The sequence below is a fragment of the Prosopis cineraria genome, unplaced genomic scaffold (genome assembly GCF_029017545.1).
Source record: "Prosopis cineraria cultivar Desert tree isolate PC_DT_omini unplaced genomic scaffold, ASM2901754v1 PC880, whole genome shotgun sequence".
NCBI lineage: Eukaryota > Viridiplantae > Streptophyta > Magnoliopsida > Fabales > Fabaceae > Prosopis > Prosopis cineraria.
Genome location: NW_026556205.1, coordinates 621 through 14,584, shown reverse-complemented (window position 1 = coordinate 14,584; position 13,964 = coordinate 621). Strand labels below are relative to the sequence as shown.

Genomic DNA, 13,964 nt, shown 5'->3' with positions numbered 1-13,964 from the left:
AACACATGACTATAAAAATTTAACTCAAATTTTAATATTACTTGCCAAATTACTTCCAGAATGAAAACTAATGGCTTTGTTGTCTCCTGCATTAGGAAGACGATACAATAGGGTCCTGAATCCTAATGATTGTTACGGTAGATGTGGAAGAAATCTTGTGCACATGCCAAGGAGTTCTTGTAATTGTGTAGTCTATCATATTTCACAATGCTTTCATTTGGGTGGCAATTGAATAATATATTACCATTTAATTTGACTGCTATTCATGATTAACTTCTCTATGAGAATGGTTCTTCCTTTTGTTCCTTATGTTCAAGGATTCACGATTAACTCATGCATTATAATTCACTACATTAAGACGTTATCTTATGAGTTCAACTCTATTAGTAACTTAATCAGTTACTTTATTTGGTTTATTGAATTTCTTGAATCAAAAAAATTTTATTTAGTCAATTATAATGGTTGATGGTAATGACATATTTAGCCCCATTAATTTCTTTTGAATGGGGACGTGTGTTTAAAAATATGTCAAAGTGATTTCATAGTTTTATAATACATGTACTTAAAGCGTTTTATAATTTTGTTTTTAAAGTTTTTTAAATTACCTGTGTAAGCATTGGGATATTAACTCTCAAATTAAATAAAATAAAATGGAGAGAAAATATTTTTAATCAATTGAATTTCTAAGAAAAGTAAATGAGATTGAAAACTTTTAATAAGGAGAGATGGCAAAGGAAAATGTAAGTGAAATTAATTATGTTTTCACAATCGTGCATTACAAGTATGATTAAATTGCATTACATATAAATTAATTTAATCATAATGATTAAATTCCTTTATGTATTACATGAAATACAAGTAATAATACGAGATATTGATAACTCATTTAATATTTTACTAATGAAATGAGAAAGTAACAATTATAAGTTCCTCTTTAAATTAGTTTGGTTAATTGGAAATAAGTTTATATACAAAAGGCCTATAGATAATAATTCATGATAAAAGTAATAAGGCATCTTAAAAAATGATCAATGTTGTATTCTAATATATATTTGAAAACTTTGACAACGGGCTATAATTTTTTTTGGTTATACCTTACACTAATTATTTGTTTAACTTTCTTTCTTATAGGCTATACTTGTCTATCATAATTAGTTGTGATTAATTGATTATATCATTCATATTTTTCATTTGTATGTTCAATTGTCTGCAGATAATAGAGTCTAGCTAAAGACTACATGCTTAATTTTTTTAAAAAAAACCCAAATAACACAAATGTTGATTTCAAATTATTAGTATGTAATAACAAAAATGTTCTACAATATAACTCATCTTATGAGAAGGTAATTTTAAAAATAATTTAATTTAATTAGACGACTTCTTCCTCACGAGTTGAACACTAGTTGTAATGTAACACAGGGTAAAGTAACATGGAGTAAAGCTGAAAGTATAGGTTGAATCACCATTTGAGTTGGCTCATTTGGGTTAGGTTGAATTCAACTCATTTTTATATGGGTTGAAATTATTATTGAAAGCTGACAGGTTAAATAGGCTAATTTGCTAATTTATGTTATTTTTTTTCAACTTATTTTTTAAAAATTTTAAAAAATACACCTAAATAAAAATAATGATAAATTTCAATATAATATTCCTTCATGTCATGATTCATTCTAAATGTACCAAATTGAGCTAACCAAGTTATACCCATCAATTTATCAAAAAATCATGAATATATCACGTTCTCCATTTTTTCTCCATTTTTTTAAAAAATAATATAAGCTAAACAGGCTAACTTGTGGATTGCGGGTTGACTCATGATGGGTTGTAGGCTAACGTCTAACATAACTCTCATCATATATGGGTTATAATTTTGCCAACCTGCAAGTAAAACATATTTTTTTATAATTTTTTAATTTTAAAAATTATAAGTTCACCTCTTTTATTATTTTTTAGAGGTAAAAAAAATCATATATTGCCTCTAAAAATTAATTATTCAAATAAAAATAAAAGTTATTCTAATCAAGTCAAACTTATATCATCACTTAAATATAAATTAATTTGATTTTGTGATCTTTTTATTCTCTAGTTTTTGTACTTTATGCAAAATTCTCTTTTTCATATACAAAAATTTCTTTTCTTTGTCTTGTTTAGATTTTAGCAATCCTCAACATTGAGAGAACAGAGATGACTAAGTTCAATTAATTATTGAAAATGGTTGGTAATTTATAAATCAAATCAGTGGACAAAATAAAAATGTAATATTATGATTTGTTATATTTAACATATACTCTCTCTGATCTTATTTATAAGGCAGAGAAAGAAGAAATTTTTTTGTTTTATTTATAAGTTACATCATAAAATTTATTTTTTACCCTTCATTGAATGTTGGAAAGAGAAAATTTATTATTAAAGTGTGTATATTTGATAGGGATAAAATTAAAAACTTATTAAATTTTAAGACAAAATTAATGAGTTTTAAGGCTTTTTTTGATACTGATAAAATATGTCGGAAGTGGTTTATAAATAAAACTGTATCTAAGTTGTGTGTTTTTATTGTTTTTTGTCATAATTCAATTTTAAATTAAACAAATGTTCAAGTGTCATGTATCTAAACTGTAATTTCATGCATGCTTATTTTAAATGCTTTATTTTAAATTTAATCTCATTTGTTTATTTTTTGTTTGTTTTTAAAAATATAAGCAAACTAGCGTGTTAGTCAGCTACATGTTCAAGTTATGTGGTGTGAACTAAAATTGTCCTGCGTCTAAACGAATTCATTTTCTCTAACCTAACCTACCACTTTTTTATGTGTTAGCGGGTTGAGCTCATATCAACTCTATTCACAGGTTATTTGATTCAGGCATATTTTAATTTGAATTAATGTTTTTCTAACCCAACCCAACTCATGTGATTGGTTATTTGAACCAATTCATATAATCTAACTTATATTCTCAACTCTACTTATGGAGTGGAGGAATGAAAAAATTGTTGTACTCTCTTCCTCCTAAATTATAAGGTACTTTTAAATAAAATTTTATATGTTAATAAATTTTATTAAATATATTTAATAATTTTATTTCTTTTAAATAAAAATATAAACTTTTAAAAATACTTTTCATTAATAACTTTTAACCTTCATTTAATTAATATTAAATAAAGAGAAAAAGACTAATATTAAAATAAATTTATGTAATAAGATTTTAATATTTTTAAAGTGCCATATATTTAAAAAAATGAATTTTTTCTGTCTCGGAGGGAGTATCATTTTCTGATTTTGTCAGTTATTTAATAAATAATCATAATCATTATCATCATTAATATTAATAATTTAATAATAACAGAGGCGGTAATCACGCCCAAGCCACGACGACTGGCTCGTTCACTCACGCACGCACACACATGTAGGAAAGAGAGAGCTGCTGGATATGTAGTCGGGGTTCAATCTCTCTAATTCCATTCTTCACTTCGCTTTCACACCGTAACCCACTCCTTCTCCTCCTCCTCCTCCACCTCCATTTTCGGTCTTTGGATTTTGTAACCAAATGGAATTTGCGGCAATGGTTTGAGCTTCTTCTGTTGCTTTTGTTTGTTACGCTGTTTCTGTAAATTGCCCTTTCTTTCTCTTGGCAAAAGAAGGCAGGAAAGACAAGAGGTTGAAGGATAGTAATGGAGTCAACAGAATCTCCCTATGTGTCATCTCCTGAGGGACCCAGGAAACCCCCCTTGGCACAACCCAATTCCCATGCTCCAGGTATCTGATCCGATCTACTTTCTCTGTTTCGGTTTTTTTGGTTTCGGCAGTTGAAAATGGCGGTCCAGTTTGATGGCAATATGTGGTTACATCAATGGCAATGATGCGCTTTCTGGTTAATTATAAATGTCGGTAATGTTAACGTACGGTCACATCGGAGCCCAACTTTCCTGACCCACCTAATTCAGATTTTCTGAGCTGCGTATTGAAAATGTTTTCTTTAGTTCATCTCACGACTTTCGAGAATGGGAGGTGGAAAACTTGCTAAGTTGCTATCACAAATACTACTTTGTGGAATGCTTGAGTTTTACTTGCTTTCTCAGCTAGTTTTTTGTGCTGGAAAAATCGCAATGCAATTTTAACCCTCGTTTATAATCAACTCCCCCTGAAGGATCAGGGTTATTGCTGAAAATGAGGATAAATTACCAGAAAATAATGAGGGTTGATGCTTGAGTCAGGATTTTATTTTTGAAGGACCATTTACTTCTCAATATTTATAAAGTTCTAACTCTGGACCTGATAACAATTTGCGTCAGTCGTGAAAATAAAGCTTTTCTCCGATCTCAAAAAAGAAAAAAATGAAAAGGAAACTTGGGCTGTGGATTCATTATTTCTCTCTTACTAAGAATCCTCGTTATCTTCTTCAAAACAAGGACTCATGCCATCGTCACTATCATCTACTTGTCCTCCCAAATATTTTTAGTAATTGAATGATGAGCATTCTGATTGTTGTAAGACTGAATTTGTGTTCTGGATCTGATTGACTTTTTTTTCCTTCAGTTATTGAAAAATAAATTCCATTTTATGAAAATATGAAATTATTTTAGGTTTTACTTCCTTCATTCTTATTTATAAGTCAGCTTCTAGAAGTTTTTTTGTTTCATTTATAAGTTATTTTGCAAAATCTATGAAGCAATTGATATATTTTTCAATAGTGCCTTTGTCATGGATATTATTGAGTAATTATGGTGGAGAGGTATTGAGAGAGATGAGTAAGATTGGATTAGAATTAATTGCATTTAGTGGATGGTATTTTTTTGGGAAGATGGGATAACGTTAAGAACATCAACTAATTGTAACTAAACTTTTTTTATCTGTGCAAATTAGTTAAAGATGACTTGTAAATAGGTTGGAGTTCCAAATCCTAGCACACTACCCTATTGAGTGAATTTTATTGTTATTATTATTTGAGAACTACTTCTCAATCCTTTTGGTTTGGGACTAATCTCATTTGGGATTTTGGGGTACTGGGGTTGCCTCTTCCTAGAAGTGTTTTCTCATGGGTTTGAACTTTGATGTTGGAAATGCCCTTCGACCAATGAGCTCAAGCTTGATTACCGCTTGATCTGTTCCTCATGGATGTACGTAAACTGTTGCATATAGATAAAACTTTTGCTTTGATGGGAGTGGCATTTACAAGTAGTGATTTTGTTTTCGCATAAAATTTATTGTATAGTCAATTTAAGCTGGCATGATGAAGGTCAGAAGAATTGTACTTATGTAAGTCATGTCACACTAGTACGGTCAACCAAGTTTTTACAAAATTTGATTTTTGTTAATTTGACCCTTGGATGATGAAATTCTCTTTTCTGTCTATCATGCATGCCTAATTCCATATAAATTTGATATCAGGAAGTGAAAAAATCAAGTAGTCTATAATTTTTTACCTTCTTATGCATATGGCAAGTTAATCTTATGGACTATTACTAGAGCACAAGGCAATATTTTATAGATTACTTTTTTACCTTCTTACGCATCATATGGTAAGTTAATCTATAATTTGTTACCTTCTTATGCGTCATGCTTATTCTAATATAGTGCTTGCTTCTGCTAGATTCCACAGAGAAACCAACATATGTTCGGTTTCTTGTTTCAAACGCTGCAGCTGGTTCTGTTATTGGAAAGGGTGGTTCAACTATCACTGATTTCCAATCACAATCTGGAGCACGAATCCAATTATCTCGCAATCATGAATTTTTCCCTGGAACTACAGATAGGATTATTATGGTATCTGGTGCAATAAATGAAATTCTAAAAGCTGTAGAACTTATTCTTTCTAAGTTGATGAGTGAGGTAACTGCCGTTATGTAGATTTAATTACTAATGGGATGAAAGATTGCTTATGTGCTTCTGAAATTTACTTGGCTTCTGTGATTAGCTTCACAGTGAGGATGACAATGATGGTGAGCCAAAAACAAAGGTAAGACTCATTGTTCCAAATAGCTCTTGTGGAGGAATAATTGGCAAGGGAGGTTCTACCATTAGGTATGAGTACTTTTCTTAGTCAATATTAGATATAAAACTTTTTAGTTTGCCTTGTTTATAAATTAACTACTGATGGAAAAAGCAACTTCTAGTGCTTGAGGATCTTGATCTTTGTTCTGAGAATATTTCTAAACTCGGAGCAAATGGTGTGTTCTTTTCAATATTATTTTAAGGTTTGTTAAATTTACCAACCACCCATAACAGCAGGCCCTCCTGTTGGTATCAGGATGCTTTTTGCAATCGCTGAAGTCAGCCTAAGAAAATTGTTATCCATCACCTTTTCCTTCCCATGTTAACCCCACCTTCTTTGTCACTAAGAGATCGATTATTACTATCAGTTAATAATCCTTTCTATATGTATTAACATCGCTGAGAAATTGGGGTAAAAAGTTAACTTTATATGTACCTTTTTCTTTGAGCAGGTCATTTATTGAAGATTCTCATGCTAGCATCAAGATATCTCCTCAAGATAATAATTATTATGGACTGAATGATAGGCTAGTGACATTGTCTGGAACTCTGGATGAACAGATGCATGCAATTGATCTAATTGTTTCCAAGCTTGCTGAAGATCCACAGTATTCGCAGTCCATGAACACTCCATTTTCATATCCAGGTTTGTATTGTTTATTAATACCTGGGAACATCGGTTAGGATTCTTTCGTGTAGTAGCTTCTCATTCATGTTTGTGGTTCCAAAGAGCTAATAATAAGTCAAGTTCAATTCATATATAGGTAACTGCAGAGGTGGATGGAGGAAAAAAGTAATTTGAGGGGGCCATAAGTAATTTTAAGGGGACTTAAGGATTAACTGTTGTTTTTCAAGGGCAGTGCTTATTTTATGCTGAAAAAATTGCATATGTATATTTTCTCCAATTGCCCCCCAAATCAAAGGACAGGAGGCTCTGCTTAACGGAAAGAATGTATCCTCAATGTTTTTGTCAATCCAATTTTCTTTGCTTGAATAATTCTTTCACTTTGAAGGCGAAGTGTTGCTAAGTTTCTATTGCCCTGTATGCCATATATCAAGATGGTTATTAGTGATCACTGCAACAAGATGGTTATAAATACAAAGCCTGATTCATACACCTTTTTTTAATACACTTTTGCTCTAAAGACTAATGAAAGTTAAGAAATACTTAATATTTAAATTAAAAGTCAATGAGGAAATTGAGCATCATGTTTCCAGTAGGAAGACTATGAATGCATATTCAATGATAAAGAATTTTAAATTTAAGCTGAGACAGCCACCACCACATGTATCTTGGTTTTTATAAATTATTGTACTTTGCTTTATAATTGCACTTTTTGCAGGCAGCAATAATATCCATAAGTAATAAGTTTAAGATTCATAAATCTTGCTAATTTGCTTTAGATTTATTCTTGATTGTTGTTATTATATCTTTGCAGTGAAATTTTTATTTATAGTAGTCTGGGGTGATTAGATATTATATTTAGGTCTAAGGTGGTGTTTTGGTAATTGTCTTCCATGGTCTTCGAGTTTGTGCAGGCTATCACATAATCTTTAAGTTATTTGGGCTGTTGTTATGTATTTCAGGTGGCTGTTTGATTTGAGTCGAGCCTTAAATTGTGGCGTTCTTAGTCCTCAAGTTTGACTAGCCCTTCATAGTTTGCTCTTTCATTGCTGATTAATGTAGAAAAGGAAGACTTATAAGAAATTACAGCACCATATATGATAATGAAAGGGTGGAATCAAGATTCAATTGGCAATTTCATTTTTTACTTGATATGTTTTGTGAGGAATTATCATCATAAAATTGATGCTTAATATATTTTTCTTCGCTTGATTTTTAGGTGTTGTCTTCTCTGGTTATCAAGGTGTTCCCTATACATATGTGGTTCCTTCTGTTGCAACAACACCCTACAATGGAATTAACTATAGGCAAAATGGCGCGGGAGGAAAAGTCCAGAACAGCAAGGTTAGTAATGTTTCCTGATGTTGTAAGTTGCCTTGACAGACAGAACAAAGAATGACAACAAATTTTGCATATCTTATTGTGGAGGCTGAGCATGGTGCATGTTGATAGAGTCAGACTTGGATGAAGACCTTAGTCTTGCTATCCTGAAATTAGTTTTCTTTCTTCCACTTATCAATCCCTTGAACCATGTGATCCTGGATGGTGCCATTTTGTCATCTTAAAATGAAAGAGTGAGCACATTTCAAATGATGCGAGATGTGAAGTCATTTGTCATTAATGAATATCCGGTTGTAAATCACAAGTCACTAATAGGAAAGTAGGCTATTTTAGGTCATTGTGGTCTTTCCTGTGTTTTCATAAAGTAAGCACTTTTGGTGTTTTATGGAACTCTTGACATCTTGCTGAATTGCAATTCTAGTCAAATGGACTGCCCGTTTGCATTTTGGGCAAAAATAAATGTGAATCTCTGATAATTGGGAATATAAGGGGCCACTAGTTTTTGGAATATGGTTGAGCTGAAGGTAATAAGCTTAGACATGAGAAGTAGGAGTTTCTAGGGGGCATCAAAACTGGGAGAAATTTGCATAATATGTAAGAATAGGAAATATGAAGGTTATTGAGAGAAGTTTATAGACTTTGGAATATCTCGAAAGGAACTTGTAAAATAAAATTTTCTTGCCTATAGAGCTCATTTGGACCTATCAATCATACAAGACAAATAGACAAACTGGGAACCAACTTCAGGCAGGTCAAATTATGGTGTAAATCGTAAATGAAAATACTGGTATCGCACTGGTAGATCCAACTGATACTTTGCATTTTGCTGCAGATGGATTTTGACCAAATTCAGAAGAAACGCTATCCTGGTCCATTTTGTATGGATTGACTGCCCAATAAGTTGAACTGTTCAATGCAATCACATCATAAAATTTGATAAGGACGTAGCTGGTTTGCTTGAATATGCAACCTTCTAAAATTATACGGGTTACAGCTATAACAGAAGTGGTATTTCACTTGGTGTTTGTGCTCTAAAAGAACCTGGAATTCCATTTACAAAATAAACAAAATCAATTGAGCTTCATGCCTAAGGGGTTGTTTACCATATTTGCTCACGCTTTGTGTATGTGTTTAATTCTTCGGACGTTTTTGTTTATCTTTTGCTTTATTATTATTATTTTTTATTTCTTATGATGAGAGATCAAACATACTCTCATGTATGAAAGAATAACAAGTTTAGCCGCCATAAATTTCGATAAATATGGTGGATTTCTTTGTTTCTCTGAACTGATAGGTGCTGTTGCATTGCTTGCCAGGAGGAGCGGAATAACTCACTGACAATTGGTGTTGCAGATGGACATATAGGGCTGGTAGTTGGTCGTGGGGGGAGGAACATAATTGAAATTAGTCAGGTTTTTCGATGGCTGATAGTCTTACTTGGTTCAATATGATTACTTATACAACGCACTAACTTAGACTAATTTGGCTTTTCAGATTAGTGGGGCAAGGATAAAGATATCTGACAGGGGTGATTTCATGACCGGAACAACTGATAGGTATAAAAATGAACTTGCTTTCTCACGATTTTGTATTGGATGACCGAGTCGTTGTTTCTTTTACCAAAGTTTTTCGGACGTGATTTTGCTTCGTCCTTGTTATGCAGGAAAGTTACCATAACAGGATCCCAGAGAGCAATACGCACAGCTGAAGCGATGATAATGCAGAAAGTTGCTTATGCAGCTGAGAGGGCCATGGAGTAGTAGGCAAATACACTTGTAGTGAACCTGCTTGCTTATTGCTTATACATTTGCTGTTTTCTTAGGTTTTTTTCACATAAACTACTTAGTTGATAAGTTGAGATCTGAATATTGTAGTTTGACAGGGAGCAAGATTTTGTTGTTAATTTGTAGGGAGAAAAATACTGCCAGATAAATTGATTGGGGAGGTACACTACTGCTTTTGACCATGTGTAGTAATTAGAAGCATATTCTTTTTGTTACATGTTGTAAGTCAACATTTACTTCATTACCTGGCCTTGAGATAGGATTTGAGAATCCCTGCTCCTTGTTAATGATTTAGGAATTGAGTATTCACTTGTGAGAATACCCCTCCTCATTATTGTTTGGCCTAAATTCTTGTTCTTCTGCCATGGCTTATGAAGATTGCTTATTAGTCCTTCTGCTTCTATGTACAAGTCCCTCCTAATTACCTCACTGAAACAAAAAAAAAAAGGGAGTTAAATTATTGATATTGTAAGAAAAAGAAAGAGATTTCTCAGTTTATACTTATTAAATGCATCATCTTTAAAAACAATTTCCCTCGTTTTTGTAATCTTTTTACTCAGAAAATTGTACAAGGGTAAAATTGGAATAAAGTAATTAATGATTCATCTTTATATGCAATGTGACTTATGAAAAAGATGATCAATGAACTCTAGAATATGATTTGTTTATAAAATGAAGTTGGTATCTTGTTCTTAGATTTTATTTTACTGATCGTATAGCTTTATGTTACATGTGAAAAAGTGAGCCCTTCTGGTCTTGCATTCTTGTCAAGTTCAACTTTTAATATATTCCACAAGCATTTTAAAACTATCCTTGAAAAGTAAAAACAATTTTCAAAAACTCATTTGGGGCCTGTTTGGATATTCTTTAAAATTAATTATTGGTTCAAAATCATAATTTTGAAAAAAGTTGTCCAAACACTCCCAAGTCTTCATTTTTACAAACTCTATTTAGTTTTTGAAATTTCATTTCGTAAAAGCTAACCAAACATGCCCAATTTTTTCAAACTTTTTTTGGTGCTTGAAACTCCAATTTGTAAAGGCTAAATTTTTCTCCATTTGATAAATCAATTTTAAAAATCTTATTCAAACACCATCAATTTTTTTCATAATTAGTTTTCTCCAATTGAAATCAAACACACCGTGGTTTTGTTCGTGTAAGTATTTGATTGAAATGAATCAGCTGGGTATGAATGTCAGATAAGATCCTAACGAGCTTCTAACTTTTTTTAAAATATATGATTATTTAATTGATAATGTCATGATGAGTGGATTGGATGATTTTCAATTGCCCCTTTTATTACAGCATCATTAAACAAATTACGGGTGAATGTCACAAGGATAGTGGAAAAAATTATCTTAAGGGACCATGAATTTATAAAAAATACAGAGAATTAAGGATGAAAATTCTGTTGTGCTGGTGGCAAATATATAGCTCTGGAAGTTGCAGAAGATATTATGTTGTAAATCTTGAAAAAACAGTCGTAGATCAATTATAGAGTAAATTGTAGATTGTCTGTAAATTAATTATAAATATTACAAATTTAGTTGCAAATTCTGAAAGATTAATTGCAGATTATGTAAGGTTATGAGTTTATTACTGATATAATACAATTATTCTATATTATTAGTTTACATTTGATAATCTTATTTGCTAAAATATACTCTTAATCCTCTAATTTTATATTAAATTTTAATTTGATCCTTTAATTTTATAAAGTATATTTTCAGTGTTTTTTACTCTAATAACGTTAGTTTCAAATAATTTTTGTGTGTGTCAATATTGTTATTTTTTTCAAAAAATAAACTTAATATGTTAATATTTAAAAATTAAATGTAGAAATTTTTTATACAAGAAACTAATAATATTAACATTAAAAAATTAAAAAGATACTTTATAAAATTAAATTATTAAAATGAAATTTTAAATAAAATTAAATCACTGAAGATACACTTTAACCCTCTATGTTATTGTAATATACTCCTATCATAATTAAAATACATGACATTTCATGGAATCTTCTCTCTGTCCTTAATTATTTCATCCTGTTGGAAATCACATCATATTCGATACAAGTGCATATGTAAAGCTACCACCAGCTTAACACGTAACAATGAGAGAACATTCTCTTAAGGATAAAAAGGGCAATATACGTCTAGATTTAAAATTATGTCAGGATGCGTCTATTAATTAAATTTTTATTTATATAGGCCAAGAAAAAGATTACTATTAACTAATAGCCTCACCTGTTTAAGTTTCTCTCAATTACTTCAAGGGAATTGAGAAAGGTTAGCTAACTCATTACATTTGTCTTGATATTAAAACATATTTCAACTTTGCCTAATAAGATGTGAAAACACAATATTTGAGGAGTCATATAGAAACATTAAATTAGAATTAAATTTAAAATATTAATTAATAATTTCCATGACTTATATAAAAGATCAAGATTTTTTTTTTTCTAAAAAAGAAGTCCTTTATAGAGAGAGAGCCAAGTAATAAGCCATCAGAACTATAACCAAACAATCATTAAGTCATAATATATATAATCAGTCACTAACAAGACAAATCCCCCCTCCAAAGAAAAGAAAAAAAAAACGTACACACACACACACACAAAAACAAAAACAAACATAAGACTCTTAAATAACAAGTAATTAAATTGAAAAGAGGTACTAAAAGAAATTGATAACACTTAAATGATGATGAACAGTGAGTAGTAGGTGACCTATCAAAATGAAGCTGCTATTATATACAAGTGCCACACTTTTCAGAGTCACTCGAGATTTAGCTTTACAATGCCTATTTATAGAGGCTTTTATTATTGTGATCACCTTGGCACCATACGACAGTGATAAATAATCGATTACCCACTTTCTTGGAATAATAATTATGTTGAAGAAGCTCATGACACAGGTACTTTAATTTTCACAAAAAAAGACTTTAAATGAAGCTTCCTATATATATATATATATATATATGGAACTCATTTTCATTGTTGGTGTCTCATTTTCATCGTGTTCTTAGAAATGGCGAGATCCAAAGTCTTAGGGTTTGTGTTCACTGTACTGCTCATTCTTGACTTGGCAGTCGTTGCTACGTCCAGGAGAGGAAAATCATCACGTGGCCGTTCAGGTTGTAAAAACGGCGGATTTAGTGGAGGAAGAGGCAGTGGCAGTAATGGTGGCGGTGGTGGAGGCGGCGGCGGAGGCGGAGGCGGAGGCGGAGGATTCGACGGGTCTGGATTCAGGGTTGAGAGCGCAGATGGAAGCGGTGATGAATCTGGTAATTATAAAAAAGTCAAAGGCAAACAAAATGGTAATGGAGGCTTTTAAATGAGAAGTGAAGCTTATTCCCAGCAGCTCTGATAGACGCAGGCATGGGATCTCTATAGTATTCTAAATTTTCAGTTGTGTTTATTTTTTTATTATTAGATTTTATATAAATTATAAGAGACATTTTGATATTTTATCATGATGAAATGTTATAAATTTGTATTTTTATGATTTTTATTAAAAATATTATCATTTCATTATCTACAAGATATAAAAATGTTTTTTATTTTATATAAAATTTAATAATATAAAAAAAGCAATTAAAAAGTTAAAACATTACAAAGACATTAGAGAACAAAGTATTAGAGGCTATAGCCCAAATAAACATAAATGCAAAAGTCTTGGGAAAAATTGGGGTGATAAAATAAGACGGAATGTGGAATATATTATTATATGTAATATATTCTCTTAAAATAAATTGCAGCTTGTAGCTCTAGGTTCATGTAAGTATATGTGCATGGTAAGTGGTGACGTTGACTTGCATATTGTAGCTTTCTCGTAAATAATATTCCTTCTATTAAAAAGTATAAAATATTTTTAATTTTTTAAAATATAATGATTGTCTTTTTTAAAAAAATATTTTTATTAATGAATGACTTTATATATATTATAGAGTATTTAATAAAAATAAATATAAAAATATAAAATTAATTTAAAAATAAATAATTATTTTATTGAGGGATAAAATTTAATTAAAAATAATTTATATTTTTTAATAAAAAGAGTCTGTAAAAGACATTTTGGTGTACCTGTGAGAACACTATTGTTAATACTGATCGCACGTAATAAAGGTTCTGGTCAATTTAAATGAAAGGTGATAACATTCAAGATTTTTTAAGATTCCGAATGGAAAAAATTTTTTAAAAAAGAAATGCAATATGACTCATGTTGTT

General features: G+C 30.8%; 2 protein-coding genes across 2 annotated transcripts; both read left to right on the top strand.

Annotated features, from left to right (window-relative positions):
- The first annotated feature begins 3,398 nt into the window (after positions 1 to 3,398).
- On the top strand, positions 3,399 to 10,055 carry LOC129298671 (protein BTR1-like). The gene is made up of 8 exons (XM_054937090.1): positions 3,399 to 3,751; positions 5,586 to 5,824; positions 5,910 to 6,016; positions 6,439 to 6,632; positions 7,831 to 7,955; positions 9,269 to 9,364; positions 9,447 to 9,508; positions 9,616 to 10,055. Exons 1-8 carry the CDS (start codon positions 3,667 to 3,669, stop codon positions 9,710 to 9,712), a joined length of 1,005 nt encoding a protein of 334 aa, XP_054793065.1. The 5' UTR covers positions 3,399 to 3,666; the 3' UTR covers positions 9,713 to 10,055.
- A 2,710-nt stretch (positions 10,056 to 12,765) lies between these two features.
- LOC129298668 (putative glycine-rich cell wall structural protein 1) lies at positions 12,766 to 13,021 on the top strand (the record flags this gene model as incomplete). The annotated part of the gene is made up of 1 exon (XM_054937086.1): positions 12,766 to 13,021. A coding segment is annotated over exon 1 (256 nt), but the record flags the coding sequence as incomplete, so codon positions are not given.
- Positions 13,022 to 13,964: the final 943 nt, after the last annotated feature.